Source organism: Podarcis muralis, chromosome 3 (genome assembly GCF_964188315.1).
Source record: "Podarcis muralis chromosome 3, rPodMur119.hap1.1, whole genome shotgun sequence".
Classification (NCBI taxonomy): domain Eukaryota; kingdom Metazoa; phylum Chordata; class Lepidosauria; order Squamata; family Lacertidae; genus Podarcis; species Podarcis muralis.
This window is the reverse complement of record NC_135657.1, coordinates 53316181-53339295: the sequence shown is the minus strand read 5'-3', so window position 1 is coordinate 53339295 and position 23115 is coordinate 53316181. Positions and strand designations below refer to the sequence as shown.

Genomic DNA, 23115 nt, shown 5'->3' with positions numbered 1-23115 from the left:
TAAAATTAACATCAGTGTTATGCTCTACCTCCAGTGAGTCTTTAAATAAATTGAACTTAGTCATGCGATATATTAAGCAAGAATTGGAAATAAGGGAGATAGAAATTGATTATTTCTGATTATAAGGAGTGTTTTTGTAAACAAAAAAGGTTTTTCTACTATTAAATATTTTTTATAGTAGCCTACATACATAAGTGATTTCCATAAATCTTCTGATGATATTAGTAATATATTTAAGGTATATGTAGTGTGTGAATGAGAGAAAGAGAGCTTATAAGCAAGTGTGATTTGACTCAAAATGTTTTTTTGGATGATACCTATGGAAACATACTGCCTCCGACTGTGGAGCCAGAGTATAGTCATTGTGGCTGGTAGCCACTGATAATCTCATCCTCCACGAATTTGTCTTAATTCTCTTTTAAAGCCATCCAGGTTGGTGGCCATCAGTGCCTCTTGTGGGATCATTCACCATCTGAGTACAGAAACAAAATATGCAATGCAGAGGACTGAGTGAAGACCACTTTCCAAATATTCCGTGGTGGTTTATGAGGCTCTGTAGAATATTTGTTATGGAATAACTGATGGGCTGAATTAAAAGTGCACAGGAATGGAATGATGTGCGGCTGGCTTGCATGTAATGCTGAGCCATAGTTTAACACAAGGTTCACTATAATGAGCTGAATGAAGCCTTGGGCTTGATGCCCCCCTTCCTTGTTTTGTCTGGCCAGCAGAAGGACGTGGTTAGTATTTACTTTCAATTTCAAAGAACCAAGGTTTAGCACTATGTGTGTATAAACCCAAGGCTGGTTGAAAACAAAGGGGTCAGGGTTGTTGTTTTTCAGTGTTTTTTTTAAAGCAACTTTTAAACTATGGATTGTGAAGCTGGATCAGATTCTGGTCCATGAAAATTTAAGCCGTAATCAATTTGTTAGCTAGTAGCAGTGGCAGCAGCAGTATTTGTCAATGTATCTGCCACCTAATCACAATAATCTCATAGCAGTATCTCTTCCTGTCAACATTCTAGCTGCAGTGCTTTGCCCCAGCCTCCGAACCAGGCCAAAGGGCAGTCCCACAAGACTCTTTGTTGCAAAAGAATTACATCAAAATTGTAAATTTGGGCTTCCAGCTCTAAACTTCGGCTACTGCCATATTGAAAGTGGCAACAATTCTATAGGCTTTTAAACGGTTCAAGTATTTCTGTTTATTAAGATACCGTATATACTTGAGTATACGCCGACCTGAATATAAGCCGAAGCACCTAATTTTAGCACAAAAAAACTGGGAAAACCTATTGACGAGTATAAGCCGGTTCAACACTTATATTATATAAGTGTATATTCGAGTATATACGGTAGTAATTCTTTCTCTCAGATAATCTCTCAGAAACTTGCTTCTTCTTCCCTGCCGCATCTTTCCAGCTTCGTCTGAGTTACTGAACGCCTGAAAGGGAGCAGCCAGTTGCCTGGGGGAAGGCTTTTTTTTTTTTTAACATGACAGGAGGGAGGAAAATAGTACTGGGAGGATAATGAGAGGAAAGGTATGGTCTCACTTGTCTAAATATAATTCATTCTTTCAGCAGGTTTTTTCCTCTGTCACTTTCCAGATGCTCAGGAGGCAAGCCATTGTTCTGAGGCAGGAAATATGTACATATCTCGCTCCAAAGAATCCCCTTCAGGATTCTACTGAAATATACAGGTTTCATACTTTTATAACTCGCCTTTTTCTTTTTTCTGCTACAAGAGGAAAGTAAACACATGATGAACTGACATACACGTTTCATCTTTGCAAAGCAGTAAGCTGATTTGCTCTTCATAACTGTGAAAAAAGAAATGTCTTCCACTTTTCTACTCTGCAGTTGGAATAGGTTTTCCCCCCTGCTTCCGAGAGGGAAAGCTGCAAAAGATGACAGGTTATGAGCACAAAGCTAAATCCTACAATAGAAGCTGCCTAAACCACATGACCATGTCTCTAATATCATTTTTTCCCCATTTTGCCTTCATGACAACCCTGTGAGGTAGACAGTGCCTTACTTCTCACTTTCATCACTTACTCAAAGCCAGCCAGTAACCTTTGTTTGGACTGGGTTCCCCATAGACAATCCTGACATGTTACCCACTTAACAACTCTGACAATGGGGTATGTGAGGATTATATTTGATGAAGCCATCCAATTAAGACAGTACACCCTCTCCCTTTCCTCTTCCTGCTCCCACAGCCCCCAATCTGGTCTAGATGTTGAAGGAAAACCCAGAACTGAACAGAACTCAATGCTTGTAGAATTTACAACAGGATAGCGGCTATCTTTTGTGATCACATTCTGCCACAAGTCAGCCACAATTATCCAGTTCTTCTTTGTTGTTGGCTTGGCAAAGTTGATACCAGGCTTTTCCATGAAGATTTGTGCCCAAAACGGCTCAAACAAACAACCAATAAAAGACCTATGGAAAATATGCAAAATCAGAATTTTTCTAAATAATAATGCCAAAACCCTTAAACAATAAATATGAAGTCAAAAAAGCGCAGCAGTCAGAAAGGCCAGGATAGGACAGAAATAAAATCAAGGCATCTAAAAGACCTGGGTAAATAAAAAAAGGTTTCACAGAAGAAGTCACACAACCTGAACACATTTGATTAGTTATTAGGTTGAAATTAATCCCACTGACCAACTGAAATAGAATTGTTTCTGTAATATTCAACATCATAACCTCTGATCAAAAATAGGTCACTAAAGCTTCATTTCTGTTCAACTTCCACAGTAGATCACTCCTTGCACTGAATAAAGAATAAAGAAAGGGAAAAAGCAAACAATCCAAGAAATATTTCTAATCGAATAGCTCTTAAAACATGTTTTAATTGCAGCATTTAGCTTTAAAACTCCTTATCTCCCATGTTGCGATAATATGTGCATAATTTATTATCTGCTCTTAAGAGGAAGAAACCAAAGATGACAGTAATTGGCAGAATAATTCATCTTCCCAAAGTAAAACTATAAACATAAGAGGAAGTGTCTGAAATACGAGTTCAACTGGAGGCCATTGTCCAGTGCGGCCTTCGGGGTTTGCAAGCAACTGCACTGCTGTCACTCTGAGTGGAACTTGTCAGTGACAGTTTTTGTTCCTTTGCTTCCAGTGGTTTAAGGTCATTAAAGGATATCCCCCCACCATTCGTCTACCATATGAATGCTGTTTCCTGAAGGATAATATATTCTGTGTTGTCTTTTCATGCATGCGATTTGCTTTTGTGCAGAAGCTGATAAATGATTCCCAGTCAATGAAGTCCAGGAGAATTGACAAGCCTTGATTGAGCATTCAAACTTGTTTAGCCAATAGGAAAAGGTGAAGAAGTAAGGCATGCAAATGTTTGTGACAGTTTAGAATGACTCGGCATTTAAATGATGCTCTCGTATGCCCTCTGCATTTGCAGCATAAGAGACTGACTTTGCTAGAAATAAAATGGCTATGAGGGCTATGCTCTGTCTCCATGATCAGAGGCAGTAATGCTTTTAAATACTAATACTACTAATAATGCTACTACTACTACTACTACTACTACTACTACTAATAATAATAATAGTACCCCACCCATCTGGCTGTGATACTGATATGGACAGATGATATGGATGAAAATCACAACAAGTCATATCAATAAAATTCAAGGAAGACAAGTGTGATAGATAAAAACCAGTCCTCAACACAGACCCTTTACCTAAGATGGTGCAGCAAAAGCCTGCCAGTAAAAAAAAGGTCTTCACTGGCCAATGGAAAATGGCAGGAGGGAAATTAGAAAGATATTTTCCATCCATTCCTACTGGCTCACATTCTCAGGCTCCTTCCCCACTGCCCTTTCCTTTCAGAATTATTTTGGAACATACGGTTTTGCTCATTTCATTCAGCCATTTGCAAATCACCTTTTCCCGTCGCATGTCATGATTAGATTCTGTAAGACAATCTGCAGAAGGCAGTTTGTTCTTCACCATTGCATACCTGCAGCATTTCCTCCATGATGTCTTTAGATGCTGCCTCTGAAAACAGAACATATACAGTGGTACCTCGGGTTACATATGCTTCAGGTTACAGACTCCGCTAACCCAGAAATAGTACCTTGGGTTAAGAACTTTGCCTCAGGATGAGAACAGAAATCGTGCTCCGGCAGCGCGGCAGCAGCAGCAGGAGGCCCCATTAGCTAAAGTGGTGCTTCAAGGTTAAGAACAGTTTCAGGTTAAGAACGGACCTCCGGAACGAATTAAGTACTTAACCTGAGGTACCACTGTAAAATGAAAGTGAGAAGCAAGTCCAAATAATTTATTTGGAAGCTTATTTTTTGACGGGGAAAGTTTATAAAGTTTGAGTGTGTGTGTGTGTGTGTGTGTGTGTGTAGATACTGATCCCTTTTGGTTTTGTTGTTTGGAAGGCTGATTCTCCTGACACTGAAGTGTAGCAGAACCACAGTTGCAGAATGAAGTAGAAGATTGGGATGGCGGAATTCTGGATTGCAGAGATTGTGCATGAGAGTGAGGTTGTCATATTTTTAAACATTGCCATTTGAACTTCTTCCATGTAGTTAAACCAGAAGATTAAGGAGAAGAATTCAGAGAAGTCATCTTTCTGTCACGCACACAGAGGGATTTACACGTGGGGCCATTTAAAGATACCAGCCTCCCACCTGAAATCTGAAGCGATTTTAAGTCCACAATTCTACAGTGACATTCTGTGTATTGTGTAGAACAGTAGAACAGCTTTATAGAGATTTATTTTAAAACTGAACTGACATTTGCTTGGCTGGAGTCAGATTGGTCACATGCAGAGGCTCATCGCACAAGCAGGTTTGTTCTGGGATTTCTGAGCAAAGCAGCTCACAAAAGTTCTGGTGCTTTGGGGGGGGGGGTTAAGGGTATGCATTTGGCTGGCTGCTTTGTGATGGCTCATAACAGGTGATATAGAAAAGGTCAGCCCAGTTTGAAACAAGCCAGGTGAATCAGCCCTGAGCTGTTCATCAGGACCACATGATGAGCTCAGTGTGGACTTTTTTTCATACTGTTTAGAAGAAGCTTGCTAGTGAACTGGGCTCATGGCCAACTGATGAGGCAGCCAGTCCACCCCACAAAACTATTGACCCTGCTTTAAATGCTACACAATAGATACATAGATGCAGATATAGAGATGATGTTTATATTTTAATATTTTCAACGCTTATTTTATTGTGCATTTAAGTTCAGGAGTTTAATGTTTTAATGTTGATGTCATTGGTTTATATGCATATAAACCACTTAGAAGCTTATTTTAGCATCAATAAATAAATAATCCATGTTTAAGATGTGCCATGTAAATTAGTCCATATAGTCAAAGATGGAGAATTATTAAGAACATTTAAACTGGAATCTGCTTCAGAAAGTGTCTGCAACTAATACAAATATCTAAAGAAAGAATAGCTATTATGAGAAGGATGAAATAAACAAGCAATCCCGGCAAAGACTTCCCAGACTTGAATTAAGAGAAGAGAAAGAGGCTGCAATAGGCAATGGCATTGGACATGTGTCATTGTACATCTCAATTAAATCTCTCTTTAGAATTTGGGAGAGGGGGAGTCAATAATCCCATCCATTGGACCGTTCAGTTGGAACTGAGTAGAGCAGATGATGGCAAGTGAACAGAATTTATGTCTGTATGAAGAGTGTTTTGTAGAAAATCTATGTTGATTTTTGAATGCTGCTCAATTTTCCACCGCTATGGGACAGTACTTTATGCTAATTTTGTGGGGGCGTTCTGAAAAACACCCATTTTAGCCATCTGTTGTCCTGTAGTTATTTGGCTGACACAGATTGACGCTGACTCAGCCTAAGCACATGTCTTTTTCAGTAATACATCTACCACTTCCACCCCTTCACCACAAAAGTGGTAATGAAATAATAATAATAATAATAATAATAATAATAATAATAATAATAATAATGCTATTATTGAATTACTCCACTTTCCTTCTGGGCTGGGGCTTACCCTCCTCTCAGTTTTGTGGTCCTGCAGTGATGCTTAAGGATGGATGGGTGATCCAATAATCAGTAATGGCTTTGCTGGTGTGCTGTATGCTGAGGAACCTGCTTTGTTGAAATGGCTTGTAAGAGGCTCTTACAACTTTAGAGAAAAAGTGGCTGACGTAGAAGTTAAATGGCTTCAGCCTGTACGTTGCATGTGGAATATCTTGTATGAACTGGAGCCTACGTGGGCGCTTTCGTGAGGAAGTACACTCTGCCCATGCAATATGCTGATACCTGCTTGTTTTATTTTTTAAAGCAGTGGGTTAACTACAAGCTTGCACGCAAATTTATGCACACAGGCCCTCAATTACATAAAGTGTTGTGCCCAAAGTGAGGGGAGGGAGGCTCCACTGCACATGGAACATGCACACTAGATCTGTGTGTGAATCAGACTTGCCCTTCGTTGATACTGTCCAGCCTTTAGACACTACAGATAGATCATTCTACTAGATTTCCTCTGCCGTCATGCTGCTTGATTCCATCAGAGTTGGAATTTCGTTGCAAAGCATCGGGGGCACCATGAATATGGTGTAGAATGGACGGTGGGAGGCTGGGGAAGGGGCGCACTGAATTTTGGCAACAGACAGGGCATCCTTGAGATCCTGAGGTCTACCACTGATTTCATACTTCATTACCAAGAAAGGACGCAGGCAAAAGGCATCAGGTATCTGTAACAATCCAGTTTAGAACTGGCAAGACTTGGCATTTTAGAGTCTAGATTCTGACGCTTTTCAGCAGGTGGCAATTACATGCTGCCTGAAAAATAAGCAAATATTACAAGAATCGGCCTTTACGGAGCAGCTATGTTATGACATCCTTGGGTTGAATGTATTGGCTTCTTTTGGTATCAGATAAGGATTGTAACATGAGGTGAGTGAGTATCTTATAATCTCTGCATTATTTCCTCCCTGCAGTTTTCTTTATTGTATCTGTCAAATGTCCCATTACTTTCTCTTTTATCAGGTATTAAAAGGCTCTATTTTTCAAAATGCCCAGCCACCCACAACCATAGTTAGCAAGTAGGAATTGTGCAGGCATTGAGTTTTATTTGAGAGAGAGAGAAATCAAGTTCATGCTGTGCTTTTCTGGGTAGTAAACAAGATGTTTTCTTCACCTCCTCCTTGATACTGTTGTGGATGTCATGGGTATGTGCTGTCATGGTGTGGCTTCATTTCACCCCAGAGATCGAGGAGGCAGTTACTTTGGGGTGATGGCAGCATTTGCCTGCCTGTAGGAAACAGTGAAAGGCATGGTGTGGAGTTGAGGGGTGGGGAGAGAGAAGAGCTGTTGTACATGGAAATGCATAATTTGAGCTTATTATGCATATGTGGGATGGAGTTTTTCTGGCAGCTTTTCCGCCCAACTGCAGAACAGTTCATAGCAACAATATTGCAATCGTTTCCTTGCTTCTCCTGTAAACAGAGGCAGCACATGAGACAGTGCACCTCTCTCTTCCTGACAAAATTGTGTAACATTGCTAGCTGTATGGTGGGATGCCCTTGTTAGCTAGCAGGCAGAATTCACTTAAAGCTGCAGAGTGAAACTGACACTGCATCAGGACATGCCTCCTTAGTCATCCCTGTGTTACAACAAAGATCCTGGTGCATAAAACAAGGTGAAACGTTCACCCAACAATCTAAATCCATAACAATCCGAATAGCTGTCATGATACTTTGTTGGGAGCATTGTCATGCTTTCTGGAAACGATGCATTGATTCATGAGTGCATTATAAATACTCAGCAGATACTGTCTTAAGCCTTCAGCACATATGAATTTAAAACAACATAACATAATTTAAGAGTCTTATAGCATCTTAAAGACAGGGCAGATTATGTTCCTCACCATTATTGTATGGTTGGGTTCTCCTATATCAGTCACTAGTTTATGAAGTGGCTGACTATAACCAGGTCAACTGGTAGACATTTTTGGCTGTCCCCTTCTCTAGCACTTCTTCACACACTACTAAAGATTTAGAGCAACCCAACAAAGTTGATTGGGGGTAGTTTCAGGGCCAACAAGAATAAATTCCTCTTATACTCCATAAGTGACTTTTGAAATGTGCTTCTAGTATGTATGGTAACTGACACTAGTGTGGCTATTTTTATATAATTAAATATTAATTGATTGCATAGATCTGTCAGTGGTTATTAGCTACGATAAGCCAAACAGATTCCTCTGCAGCTAGAAGGAGGGTCCATCTGATGGCTGGTAGCTAACAGTGCAGTAGGGCCATGGCTGATACTAGACATCAGAAGAGTTGTGCGGCTGCTACTTTCATTTTCCTTCTCCTTTCACCTGGTAATCCCAAACTAGTGACATCATGTCATTGCACTGAAAGTTTCCCTGCCCCTATGAGTACCCACTAGTGAAGTGGAGCAGAGGAACGTGAAAATAGAATGACACCATTTTGGACTGCTAGACTTTATAAGGGAGAAGAGGAGGTGCCGTGTTGTTGGGCCCTGTTCAAGCTTTTACATCAAACAGCTTTGATCTCTGGAAAGGCCCATGACTCCAAGCACATTAATCCTTTCAAGAAACTGCCATCTCTCTAGATCTCCACAATCTTGTTGCACAAGAACCTTCCACTCCCACCAAAGTCTGCACTCTGTCAGAAAGAGGTTTCATGTGTGTGTTGTTCAGCCAGGTCACTGAGTGTGTGCAGATCTCAGAGAGCACAGCTGTGTTTTACAACCTAGAGAAAGCTGACAACCCTTTAGGAACTTGATTTGTTTCCATTTGAAAACATTGGAGAGAGTTGGACTTAAAAGTCCTTGGTTTCAGTAAAGTGTGCCCATGAAGATTCTCCGTTGCTTTTATGGCAGCAATGAAACACATCCTGCTGTTCTTAAAGAGAAGCCTCATCAGCTGAACATTTCTAATTTTTGTAGCCTTAATTTATAATTTAAGCATGGCAATATATTTTTGCTATATCAGATAATGAAATTTCAGGTGAGCTGCATGTTGGAACCTTGTATAGACTCTTGGGAAAAAGTTCTGTTTTCTGGAATCTTCTTAGGTGGTACTGGTAAGATGGAACGAACCATTCCAGAAGCTTGCAACTTGTGATGCAGACGGTGGAATATTTGTTTGGATTCAGTATGAAGGCAGATGGTCTGTGGAACTTGTTAATGACCGTGGGGCACAGGTTAGTATCCCCTCCCTCCTTTTTCCCTTTTAAAGAAAGACCACTAAAATTCTCACTCCGTGTGGAAAGAGTAAATTGTGGAAAGAGCAATTGTTAGAGCAGCATTTTAATTGAACTCCAAAATCCATAGTTGGGCAATACTTTTATTAGGACCGACAAAAACGTCACAAGATAGAGAGCACATTTTTGAATTATTCAGAACTCTTCTGCAAACTATACGTTACACAAGGTAGGGGTTGTGATGGGGTGCTCCCCCTCTCCTATGTACAACATGAACCCAGTTGCACCAGCAGAACTGTTTATAGCTGGATACCACCCTTGTCTGGATTGAACTTCATTTTATTTAAAAAAAAACTTTTTTTATAGCATGGTTTGAAAATCTGAAATGCAAGATGGTGGATGCAGCAGATGCTTTGGCATTAGTGTTCCCTGCTTGTTGGCCAAACTTGTGTTAACTTCTCTTAAAAGAAAAAAAGTGGGGGCACACGAGCCACTTAACCGGAACCTGCTAAACATATTGGTACCAATTGATTCTAGTCTCATTTGCTTCTATAGGGCACTGTTTCTTTTACATATGGGCTGCATTGTCAGAATAATGTTCTAGCCTCTTCTTGTCTGTGTGTGTCTTTTAAGGTGAGTGACTTTACGTGGAGCCATGATGGAACACAAGCACTGATCTCCTATAGAGATGGGTTTGTGCTGGTTGGATCAGTCAGTGGACAGAGACATTGGTCTTCAGAGATTAACCTGGAGAGTCAGATCACCTGTGGCATATGGACTCCTGATGATCTACAGGTAAGGTTGCTTTGAAAACAAAAATTGCCACACTCTGTGTGTATGTCAGGGTTGACCATGCATTAATCGGTAAGCACCTTCCTGCTGCACACAGGACAAGAAGATGGTAGATTAATTTAGCTGTATGACTGACACACTCTTGTAACTGATGTCAAGCTACACAAGTGTTCAGTGGTAATTCACATCACATGGCTACATATACCCTCCTCCAGTCATATGTATATCGAGTATTGAAATGCTTGAAAACTGCTTGAGAGCACCTTCAGTAGTAGACATATTTGATGAGCAGTAGCATTGTTTTTAAATGCAGCCAACCCAGTCCAGTCCTGAGCTTGGCAATTGCTCCAGCATCCTACCTTCCTCTACTGGGGGAAAGAAGGTGTCTGAGGATAGAATAGGCAGGCAGGAAAAGGGTTAACACATTCTCAGCACAGATTCAGGGAGGGAAGCTCACCTTGGGGTCAGAAATGAGCCTCCACTCATCTCTTGCTTTGTGCCTATCAGACCATGCCTTAAAAGACATGCTCACCCCAGGTGAGCTAGCAAATACATTTGTGGACTCCTAATCTCAAACCCAGTTCAGGGTGTTCTATTTTAGAAACCAGTCAATCTAAACCAAATGCAGAATTCCATAATGAAGTGTTAATGAAATATTATACTAACACTTAACATTTAGCTCTCTCTGTGGGTCTCATATCACTTTGAAGAGGGAATTAATTATCTTCATGCCACTCTTGCTAAGGTGCACCTTCTCAGCTGCTCATTTTGATGTTGAGGGAAAAGAGAAAGAGAAATTGCTTGCTTTGCTTAAAAAAAATCTCCCTGGGACGAACCAATGCAAATCTCATTGGAGCTGATAAGAAAGTTCTCATTGACTTCAGTGACCACAATTAAATGAAAAGGCTGGGTTCAGAACACAGATCTTCTGGCTCCCAGTTGTATTGTTTTAATTGCTAACCTGCAGTTGCTGTTCAGTTTTTAGTATCAACTTTCCTGACTGAAACATAGGCTTGCTTCTCTGCTCTCTCTCATTTTCACTTCTGTTTTGCTTACGGACAGCTGGCCGCAGCTTCTGCTGCCTAAAATAAAAAATCAGGGAAAAGCTGATAGCATTTGAAATCCTGTCACAAAGCAAAATACTTTTTTTAGTAAGGCCGTGTTTACTTGTTCTGCTGACGCTGCCACACCGCATGTGTCTTGGAGGTTGATCGCAAGACTGAGCCACAGAAATGAAGGCAGTGCAGCTGCTGCTTGGTCAGATGAAGCCGCAGCTGAAGGCAGGCAATTTTTAAAATTATTATTTTAGTCAGAATATGCTATATTCTGTTAGAGAGTGGGATGAGGTGAGATTTGATATACAAAGGCAGCATGTGGCCATAGCAAGGGCCTAATCAGACCTTGCGTAGAAACTGCTCACCTAGACTTTTCACACAAAATTCTCTTGGGATGCCAAATCCACAGTTCCTAACACCACATGGTTAACATTATAAGATTCCATCACGCTCTTTGTTAATCGATATGGGGAAGGTGGAAATGCCCTCTGATTTTCCGAGATACGTCCTCAGCATGAGCCTTCTTTGGCCAGAGGCCTTAAAATATCTAGGCCAGGGTTCAGCTATCAAGCAACAACATTAGAAGAACAGCTTGCTACCTGGAAGCCATTATCCCCCCAGGAGCCATACGGTGGCTTAGACCTATTTTCAATGTTGTTCTCTGAAAATGCCAAGAAATACGAGCACCGTGTTTTGCAAGCTGTAACTCCAAAAGCATTTTTCGATCCCCCTATGTTTATTACATTTCTGATTCTTAGGACCACACAAAATAGAAGCAGAAAGCTTTTAATTAATTAGGCAGTGCATTTAATGTTGCATGGAATGGAGTCAATGACTAAATTGCCAGTGTAAAATAGAGCAGTATAACCAATAACAGTGCAATTCAGGGAGTTCAGATATAACAAGGGAAGAATACTCGAGCTCATATCATCTTGATTCTCTTGTTGTATAAACAAAACATTCCAGCATATAATATTTTGGGCTATTTTTAGAATTACTTCAGGTTTTCTTGTTAGTCTTGGCATTTAAAATTAATGACCTCTGGTTGCTCATGCTAAGAGCTTTATGAATGTTTTATATTCCATTGCTGCTCTTTTTGGACTGAAAACGTGGCTTTCTTTCTATATATAGAAGGCTTACATTTTAGTGAGACCTGCCTGCTTTTATATAGTTATAAATTATGGAAACAGACAACACTGCTTAGCTTCTTGCTCAGTCACCTGTTTTATGAGTTTCTGTGAAATGGTTAATAGATCCTGTGTAAAAAGATTGCAGTCCATTGAACTCAGTGGGACATGCATAGGATTGGACTCTGAGTCAAGAAAATCACTGCTGCCTTGGCAGTGCTTATTCTTGTCATCAGCCAAATATGTTTTTCCGGGATTGCTTTGAAGTAAAGCATAAAACTTTCTTTTAAGTAGGGAACCAACAACTGAGGAGTAAAGTGGTTCTTGTCAGATCAGTATAGTGCATTCTGTGTCCTGTATAAATACCATGGGGGTGATAGTGGATTTACGTATAACAGTCAAACAAAGTAATTAAGTCACTTATTAATCAGGATTAATAGACACTCTCCTAGAGAGGAGGAAAGCCTTTTTTTAAACATACAATCCAACCAGTAGGTTCAGAGTGTCTCTCACATTCTCCCAAGAATTTGAGATTATAGTACTGATGAAAAGCTGTAAGACTTTTGGTGCATAAAGGATCTGCAACCGTTTAAACCTGGAAAGAGCATTTTCAATATGAAAATCTGGCTGTTTTTTGTTTGTTTTTTAATTGCCTTGAAAAAGTTTATGCAGCTCATCTCCTGCCCCAGCTGCTCTCAAGTCATACCTGGTAGTAGTCTACAAGAACAAAAATCCCTTTCCAATATTGAATGTTCAGGGACTCTAAAGCTGGAGAACTCACACTCTTGATTTGAGGTACATCCCCCTGGGACCTACGCCTGGACCTGCTGCTTTGATTTGAAGGTGTGCTTTGGGCTTTAATCAGTTCATAGTTTCTGTACCTTGGATAGTGAAAGGACTGAATATGAGACGGTTGTGAAGACTGTAGAGTCGTTTTCTGGTCTGACTATACTAATAAATGGCCAAATGGGTGAATGGAAGCAAACAGAGATTCCCTTTAAGCCTTTTGCCATTGTAAAAAAGGTAAAGGTACCCCTGCCCATACGGGCCAGTCTTGACAGACTCTGGGGTTGTGCGCCCATCTCACTCAAGAGGCCGGGGGCCAGCGCTGTCCACAGACACTTCCGGGTCACGTGGCCAGCGTGACAAAGCTGCATCTGGCGAGCCAGCGCAGCACACGGAAACGCCGTTTACCTTCCCGTCAGTAAGCGGTCCCTATTTATCTACTTGCACCCGGGAGTGCTTTCGAACTGCTAGGTTGGCAGGCGCTGGGACCGAACAACGGGAGCGCACCCCGCCGCGGGGATTCGAACCACCAACCTTTCGATCGGCAAGCCCTAGGCGCTGAGGCTTTTACCCACAGCGCCACCCGCGTCCCTTTTGCCATTGTACCTCTGACAAAACAGATGTGGTTTTCACGTACTGTCTCCTTTCCAAGGAGTGCCTTTTTCCAAGTGGAGTTTGATTGTGAGCAAGTATTCTTCATCTGTGGGTTTTCTCCACCATCTCCAACAATTATGCCTCTGGCTGGGGGAAGGCAGGCGGGGTAGATAAGGCACAGCTGATCTAGAAGGCACAGCTGTCTGCAAATTATTAAAAACCTCCAATCAGCCAAGGCCTCATCTTTTAACAGGCAAAACACTGAAGAGGTAGGCAGCTTACACAATATAGCTGCCATTTGGATCACTGACCAAGGACAGCATGCTTTTGTCAATGGCCTTGTAGTGTTGAATGACTAAGCAGAGACAAAGATATAGATCTTGAAATGTTCCTGTCAGAATGGCTGCAACCTAAGACCTTCATTTATTTCTTGTTTTCTTAAAAGTTGATTGACTTACAGTGCAATCCTACGTGTTCTTACCCTGGAGTTAGTTGTACTGTGTTCAGTGGGACTTACGTCCATCTAAGTTTGCATAGGATTGCACAATCCCATATTTTGATCCCTAAGTTTCCTTAAAGCATCAGTCAACATAACATGGCAAGATCCAAATAACCTTCCAAGCTCATTTAAAACATATGATTAAAACAAACCAGGCAAAACTAGTAAGCTCCTAAAATAGAGAACATCGGTGTCACACTAACCATACCAGCAATTCTATACTGATAATTCTTGGATCCTGCTAGTTAGCAGTTTTCCACACTGACACCTTTTTAAAAGAATCCTCCATGATTTCTCAGCAGTGGTTGGATTTAGTTTTTTGCTGCAGTAATGATTGAACATAATGTAATGGGAGATTAGTCAGTGCTCTTCATTTCCTTAAACAGAATGAGCAAGCCTCTTGAATATATTCAGATTCCCAATCAACCGTACTGCATAAACGAATCCTAAAAATGTTCATGTGAAAGAAGGCCCTTTAACATTAGTGGACTGGAACTGAAATGGAAGTACGCGTGACTAAGATTGTAGGGCAGAGTTTAGTTTTCCAGGCATGATGCTCTTAATGCATTTGCCCTTTCCTGGATTATGTTGTATGTCTTCTATAACCTGCCAAAATGTGCAAGCCAGAGCTTGTTCAATACATCAGGGAACAAAACATGCCCAAGGGGAAGATATCTGTAGGTTACAGTCAGCCTTATCTTAGATGATGTACCTTGGCTGTTTGCTAACTGCTATTTTAAACAACACAAAAGCCTTGCCTCCTCCATTCTGTATTTAGGTGGAAACTTTCCTTTATTTGTTGCTGTCAGGCTTGTAACACATTGATTTTCCACCTGTCCTATAATGCTCTAGTTCCACCTGATTGAGTCACATTGTTTTTTTTGCCAATTTTGCTCCAGGGACAAGCATCCACATTGGTCATCAATGGTTGACTACTCATTGGTCCAGCATCCCATCATGCTTGTAATTCACAATCATCTGTAAATTGCTCCTGGATGACAGTTAAAATAATTGCAGCAGTGTTTTATCATTTTCCCATCATTTATGCTCCCTAGTGTGGGGACATTTTCAAGTTTTAGAAATTTTAAACATATTCTTGCATTGATTTTATTAGAGGTATAAAGTTGTTGCTATATTCTATATGAATATTTATCACTAAATACTGAATTTCCTCCTTCTTCCAGTTAATCTTCCCCAACCAACTATTCACTTTTCTTAAAAAAGAAATGCAGGATTTTAATATTACTATAATTTATACTAAATCTGATAATTTATACATAATTTTGATTGCTAATAAATTAACAAATTTCATAAAAAACTGCTATGTTATCTGCAGATAGGCTGGTTTTATGCTCTACATTAACAAATCTTGATACTTTGATTTGTTCATATTGCCTAATTACATCTGCTAAAATTAAACTGAGATAATGAACAACGATGCCAACAAGAAGCAATAATATCTAAATTCTTTTCAAAGCCAAATCAGTTTAAATATTCTATTAGATAAGCCCACTCTAACATATCATACGCTTTGTCTGCATCAAGGACAATACTGTTGGTGTTCTTTCTTTTTAATCGTTTTGATGATGTCTCATGTTCTTTAAATATTTGATTTCAAGGACCTATTTTCTATAAAACCAGTTGGGTTTATGCTGATATATTTAAGGAAGGTTTTTCTGTAATCTGGAAACCAAAAGGCAATATTTTATAACTAGTTTTTCAAACTAGTATAGGGTGGGGGTGGGGTGGGGTTAGCTATAGGATGACCACAGGACAGATGGGGATGTAGAATTGAAAAGGAAAAAAGTGCCTGATGGGAATCAATGAAATGGAGAAAGAAGCAAGTTTGTGGGAAAGAGCAGGAGAAATGGCAGGGATGAAGAAGATGAAAGCTTCAGTCATGATGGCTTTAGAAAATGTTGTTTGTGGAAGAGTAGTAGTTATGACATGGTACCCAGTATTGCCCATAATCCTAAAAGAGAATTTAATGGGGATTATGGATTTTTGGAATCAGGAACTCCACTTATTCCTGGTTGATAAGGATATATATATTTAATAGCTGTTTGCTTTGTCTTGTATTCACTGTGGATGTGGGCAGTTTAGCATTTCAGATTACTTGAAATATGATAATAGAGAGCTGTCTTCTTCAGCCTGTTTTTATTTTTAATCGCATTTGCATTCTTGTTAACTATGATGCTTTCTTATTTTGCCAGGTCCTCTTTGGCACTGCTGATGGTCAGGTTATTGTCATGGATTGCCATGGCCGAATGCTGGCACATGTTCTCCTTCATGAATCTGATGGCATCCTGAGCATGTCCTGGAATTACCCGAGCTTTTTGGTGGAAGATAGTAGTGAGAGTGACACTGATTCAGATGACTACTCCCCACCTCAAGGTCATTTTGCCTCCATTTTTTGTTCATTGAATGTCTGTGGCCTGCTTTTCACTGAAATGGTAAAGTTGTGTGACATGCTTGAATGCCGTTCCATAGAAAAATGTTCTTTCCACATTGAAAAACTCCACATCGAAGGGTAGGCTAGAACTCTTGTCCCTGTTGTCTGCTTTTCTATGAAGAGGGATTTATTGTTATTCTGAGCATTTGGTTGTGTAAGCCTGCAGCTGCAGATTGAAATGATGCAGCCAAGGACTATAGTGAAAATGATTTATTTATTTCTTTATTCATTCATTCATTTAATTTCATTGATTAATTGCTTCCTTCAAAACATCTCAGAGCGATTAACAATCATAACATCAACACTGAAAACCTTTAAGTACAATTCCATATATAAAAACAATGAAAACAATTCCGTATATAAACAAGTAATTAAAACAACTTCATGGAAAACTTCAAATCCAGTGAAGATTCAGATTGCATTGGTAAACCTAACATATACAGCATGTTTGTATTGACAGTGCTTTTAATGGCATTAGCATCATGCAATTGCTATTAACAAGGCATCAAGTTTTGCACAGGATAATATATGACCATGATATTCTTTATGGTTAATCTGCAGTTACCCATACTTTGTAGAATATAGTGGTCCTGAAGAATGTAGCTCCCCCTTGACATCCTTAAATTACTTGTTTTCTTCTTGTTATGTTATATATTTTAAAAAATAAGATGAATGTAAGAAGCCTCCTTTCCTTTACTCCTTAATGCAAGAAAACCAGAAATGGTGCAAAGATGTTCAAATCAAATAGAGATTAAGTTATTGTGCTTTTGCATATTACTTAATCAAAAGGAGGATCTGAGAACACGTTTTTCTTCTCCAGTGAATGACCTGCTGCCCCTAGTTAAAAAAATAAACTCCAAATTTGATGCGTGACTTTTAATAACAGAGCAAGAAGCAAGATAGAATGGACCTACACTTTCTGCAACAGAAAAAAATGCACAACCAGAACAAAGGAGTTTAAAAGCTTGCATGAAACAAAGTTGACTGTGAATTAGCACCACAGATTCAAACCTTTGCAATTCTGGGTCCACTTCAGGTGCAACTGTAAGAAAGAAACATTTTTGACAATGTTGGTTTCAGTGAGAAAACTTCCTTCAATTTTTTTGAGGAAGGTTAACAACACGGGGGAAAATGTACTGCATGAATGTGACTTTCATGACATACCTTCAAGACTCAGTCTGTGGTTTCATACTGAGTGTCATCGTTGCAAAGAGAGAAAAGGTTGAGGGGAAATATCAGGGTTCCCCGACTGCAAGGAGGGCTCTACTCAACCTTTGAGTGAACACAAGCAAAAGTCTCCTTCAGACCTTTCCTGCTTCAACACAGGATGTATAGGTTGGGGACTGAGTACAAAATGGGCCCTTGAAGAATAATTATTCTGAATTATGTTGCACCTGAAGTAAGTCTTTCTCCATGCACCTGGAGTTCCTGCCTTTTATTGGTTGGGGCAGCCGGCATCTGGGTGCGAGGGCCAGGGACCCTTCCATTCCTCACTCACTCTTCTAGGACAATAGGAGCAAAAACACCCCACAGTGTGCTTAGCATGGGGGGCGACTGGCTTATTGTTGACAAACCCTTTTGCTTGCTTAGGACACTTCCCTGCAATGGCAAATGCATACATGAGGGTAAATCAAATATGCACAACATCCTTAGAGGACTGTGCTACAGTTTTCCTTTGTCGGAATGTGATTAATGAGAGTGGTGATATTAGGTTTATTATAAGATTGGTTTACTGTTCTAGGCAGGAACATTGTAACTTCTGGTGCATCCCTTTAGATGAGTGAAGGAGGCTAGTCTGTAGTTGATGCTGAGTCAATCAGGAGTGGGTGAGCTTGGTAGCTTCTAATAATTATTCTGATATGACGTGTCCTTGTGAAGTATCACTTGTTCTTCATAAACCTTTCAAAGGAGACATGCCTTTGACTCACATACATGACTAGGAGGGGCTTAATTGGATTTTACTTACTTCTAAAACTATACCAATTCTATGGTGCTGGCTTTTAAGTCACCGTCCACAGCACAATTTCCCTGTAGTTCAATTACCTCATTTTAACACATAAGCACATGGATAACAACATTTGGTTCCGTTCACAACTGAATGTAGCCTAATGTATGATTAGTGAGAATATGTTTAACTGGTTCCTGGAGAGCGCCTTTCTCTTGGGACAGCAGCACCTTCTGTCAAATCTAGTTACATAAAACAGAGAATGAAATAGTGAATGCTGCAGATGGTGCTGTAGGCAATTTAATATTATATACAAAGGAAGTTAAACACTGAAGAATGATCTTGTCAAAACCAGACTCTCTTTTATAATGGCACAGAATAGCGTTTAGCCAACTGGTGTTCTCAGGGCATGTAGTTAAGCCCATTCTGATGCTCCAGACTCCCATTTTGGGATCCAGTCCTTATGGAGGACCAGTTTCTATATTAAAGTCTATGTCATGTAGCAGTAAGGGCTTAACAGAGCTGAAGTATGCTTGGTCCAGTACCATGAGGTCTTCAGTCTGGAGGGCTGAGGAGGGGACATGTTTCTTGAAAAAAAATCTTGAGTCAGATTGGTAATAGTCCCTTGGCTTTTGAGTATGTGGACGAGATAGCAGTGCAAGAAACTTTTTACGAAATGAACATGGTGAATCATTGCTTATTTTTCTTTCAACAGAAAGCTGTGAACAAATTGCTTTTTTGAATCCCACCTTGACTAGACTTTCATAAGGTGATAGTAACGCTACTTCAAGGGCCAGGTCTGGCCCACAACTGCCAGTTGGCTACCCCTGGCTTAGAGGTTGAACATTGCTAGGTATCACAGAGAGGTGCAAACTGAACAGATTCTTTGTACGAAGGCCCCTCTACCTTTTTATTTCCTAGCATGATTGGCACTGCCTCCATGTTTGCGCCCATTGTGGGCCAGGATGGTTGCTTCTGACTCCATTCTTTTCCTCATACAGCTCCAGGGACATGTAAATATTCCCACTGTGCAGGATCACTGAGGGCACAATAGAAGAATTGTGTCATTTGCAGAACACTGCAGAGACCATACCACAGTGCTGTGGCGTGAGGGTGGGGTTTATTCCTTAGCAGTATTTGACAGGGTAGGAAAACACCCCCTGAGTGTCACAGCTCTTTGCACAGTCAACAGGTGATGAGCTAGGAACCTTGGTTCAAACTTCTTCCTAAAAGTTTTTTTCCCCCACCCTGCAGATGGTCCAGCTGCATATCCAGTTCTGGTGCAGAACACCAAACCGCTGCTCACTGTCAGCTTCACATCAGGAGACATTAGCTTAATGAACAACTATGACGACTTGTCTCCTACCATCATCCGCTCAGGGTTGAAAGGTACGCAAAGGGAGACTTGTCTTCCTGCCCCGCTCCCACCGCTTCATTTTCTGCTTTAGATCTTGATTGCTTTGACATGAATATTTCAGCATCTGTCTCTTGAAATGCAACATCCATCTGCAGCAATTTCCACTAACAAGAGTGACGCCTGCTGGTGAAAAGAGCACATCTCAACGAGAGGATTCCTTCTGAAATAAACTGGTAGCCTGTCTTACATTCTCTGGCGCTCGACAGCAGCAAATGAGAACCATGTGCTTTTCAAAATAACCTCCAGCTTGAGGCAGTGACCAATTTTGTTTTGCTCTCCTCTGTTCTGTTCCTTCAAGGGTTTTGGGAACCAAAGCCGGAAGGCTGGCGGGTTCCAAAGTTATTTTAGTTTGAAGCAATGTTTCCAAAGGCTTAAAAGTTGAAGCAGTAGCTTCAGTCGGCAGAGTGAATGAAGGCTTGCTCCACCAACCTCAGCCTGCCTTTAGCCAGACCCCACCTGCCTGCTTCCTTGCTTACAACCAGACCAGGAGGTGGCCCAGCCTGTCAGCTTCCTCCTCCTCAGTCTCAGGGCTGCCTCTTGTAGAAATTACCAGGGAAAGGGAGGTGGAGGGATTAACCCTCCCGGTTAGTGGCAGTAACCTGTGGTTTTGGTTAGCCAAGGGAGCAGTGGAGGCCCCCGCTGCCTCCACTGGCCTGCTTACTGAGTGTAAGTGTGTGGGATTGGGCCTATTTGCTAAGTGTAGTAAAGCGAACCTCCCCCCCCCCCCCGCCCTTTGTGATTTCAGATGTAGTGGCTCAGTGGTGCACGCAGGGAGACTTGCTGGCTGTTGCAGGCATGGAAAAGCTAAGCCAGCTGGCTGAACTCAGCGGTGCTTCCTTTCTGAAAAGTGCACTGGTCAAGTTCTACAATGTTCACGGAGAACATATCTATACCCTGGAGACTCCTGTGCAGGTAAAGATTACTCTGAAGTGAGATATTGAAACAGGAGCGTGGGAGAATAGCAGCCCGCAAAAACAACCCCTAGTGGGGGATATTATATCAAGGGAGGTTTGCCCAGTGGATGACGGTCACTATAATTTAGATAATTTTATATGTAGGTCTCCCCACACACAACAAATAAGTTTTGATTCCATGCTATTAGTTACAATAATATTCAATGAAGGATGAAAATTAATGGAGAAATCTGTATTTTAAAACAAAAAGTCTTCTGGTTACTGTAATAAATTGATACCGTATCTTAGCGAAATTGTAAGTGGTACAGTCCCCAGAGAATTCTACTACTTGAACATACAGAAAAGCCCTGAGACATTAGGGTTTTCCAAAATAGAATGGGTCTTAAAATGTGCTTCAGTGAGAGGAAAACATCTGAAATGTTACTTTTCATGCAGCGTCCCATAATCTCGATCTGCTGGGGTCACAGGGACTCCCGCCTGCTCATGGCTTCTGGTCCTGCCCTCTACGTTGTCCGAGTGGAGCACAGAGTGTCCAGCTTACAGCTTCTGTGCCAGCAAACCATCGCTAGCTCCTTGCGGGATGACAAAGATATCAGTAAATTGACTCTGCCTCCCAGGCTCTGCTCATACCTCACCACTGCCTTTACACCAACGATCAAGGTAAACAAATGGCTGGGTGTTAAGTGTATCAGGGTCAGTAGACAAAGGTAGATGGAGCTAAACAGCTGACAGCAGCTGAGGCATAAAGCACACAAGCAGGGAATGTTTGACTGGTAATAAACATTCAGATTGCACTCTGAGGCTGCCATCTCAAACACTTATTTGGGACTCTGTCCCCTTGAATGCCTTGGGACTTCTGAGTAAATACACCTAGGGTTGCATAACCGTGCAGAACAGCTTGTAGGGTTTTATCACTGTCGTTTTGAGAGGGTTGTGATGGCCGTTTGAAGAGCAGTGCAGGGCAACCTGACTAAGGGATGTTTCACAAATGTAGTTTTCTTGTACAGGTTAAGCAGTCCAGACTGCCCTCAGGCATGTTGGTGTACCGAGAGCTTATTAATAAAACCAGTCAATCACAACTGCTGCCAGCCGCAGTTTGTGGCTGTAATGACATTTTCCACATCTGCTTCAGTTGTGGCCAAGTGTATCCATGATTAGAAAGGTCACACATTATATTAGCCATGCAAATGTATGGGAGGTGGATGGGAATGCTTTGGGGTAGGTGTAAACTTTGTGCATTAACAGAGCCTGGTGAATGGGCCTTTATTTAAAGGTTTCCCCGGACAAGGCGTAAAAGCTACCAGCTACCATCGCAACACCTTTTGTCTGGCTCTTATGAGAACTTCTTGAGAAATCTGATCTCAGTCCCTGTGCTGTTGACAATCTTTATACTTCTGTAAAAGAAGCAAGCACATACAGTCATACCTCATGTTATGTTTCCTTCAGGTTACGTTCTTTCAGGTTACGTCCCACGGCGACCCAGAAGTACTGGAAAGGGTTACTTCTGGGTTTCGCCGCATGCGCAAAAGTGCTAAATTGCACATGCGCACAAGCACCAAATCATACCATGCACGTGCGCAGGTACGGCGCTTCAGGTTGTGCTCTTTCATGTTGCGAACAGGCCTTTGGGATGGATCCCATTTGCAACCAGAGGTACCACTGTATTACTGAAGTGGATGCTTCTTGGTCTCTCTGCGGTTCTGGTGCATCATTCTAGAAGTGGTCACTTCTCATTTAAAATGTAGCTAGCTTTTTGTGGTCCTGATTTCTTTTATTGTTTTATTAATTTAAAGGCAGAATTTACCACTGCAGTCAATAATAATAATAATAATAATCAGGAGCATGAAAAAGCAACACGAGGGAAAACTCTTCGTATGACTCACATTTTTTCCTCCTATATTTAACTCAGCCTCCTATCCCAGACCCCAACAACATGAGAGATTTTGTTAGCTACCCAACATCTGGCAACGAAAGGCTTCACTGCACAATGAAGCGGACAGAAGACGACCCGGAGGTTGGAGGGCCTTGCTATACACTGTATTTGGAATACTTAGGGGGTCTGGTGCCTATCTTGAAAGGGCGCCGAATTAGCAAACTGCGGCCTGAGTTTGTCATCATGGATCCAAAGACTGACGGAAAAGCAGGTACAAGGCATTAGGCAACTTTTCAGTGCCGATTTTTAGATTCCGGTCCTGTGCAGAGACCCTCAAGTGTTGCAAGTTTACTGCACGTGAATTTCTCGTTGATTTTATTGCATGTAACTGATCTTCACATGGGGAAAAATATGCCCACAAATACACTCTTTGTCGAAATGTGTCATTCTTGTCGGTCGAGCGTCATGTACTCACTGGAGCTCCC

At 41.1% G+C, this 23115-nt stretch overlaps 1 protein-coding gene across 4 annotated transcripts in view; it reads left to right on the top strand.

Annotated features, from left to right (window-relative positions):
• TULP4 (TUB like protein 4) overlaps window positions 1-23115 on the top strand; it is a 100996-nt gene that overhangs the window by 61597 nt on the left and 16284 nt on the right. For 3 of the 4 annotated variants that reach the window (XM_028723772.2, XM_028723773.2, XM_028723774.2), the window contains exons 3-9: window positions 9048-9176; window positions 9810-9971; window positions 16243-16423; window positions 19681-19815; window positions 20589-20755; window positions 21193-21417; window positions 22667-22901. In XM_028723772.2, the coding sequence (XP_028579605.2) occupies window positions 9048-9176; window positions 9810-9971; window positions 16243-16423; window positions 19681-19815; window positions 20589-20755; window positions 21193-21417; window positions 22667-22901 (1234 nt within the window). The remainder of the gene's footprint in view (window positions 1-9047; window positions 9177-9809; window positions 9972-16242; window positions 16424-19680; window positions 19816-20588; window positions 20756-21192; window positions 21418-22666; window positions 22902-23115) is intronic. The other variant, XM_028723775.2, reaches the window with a different exon arrangement.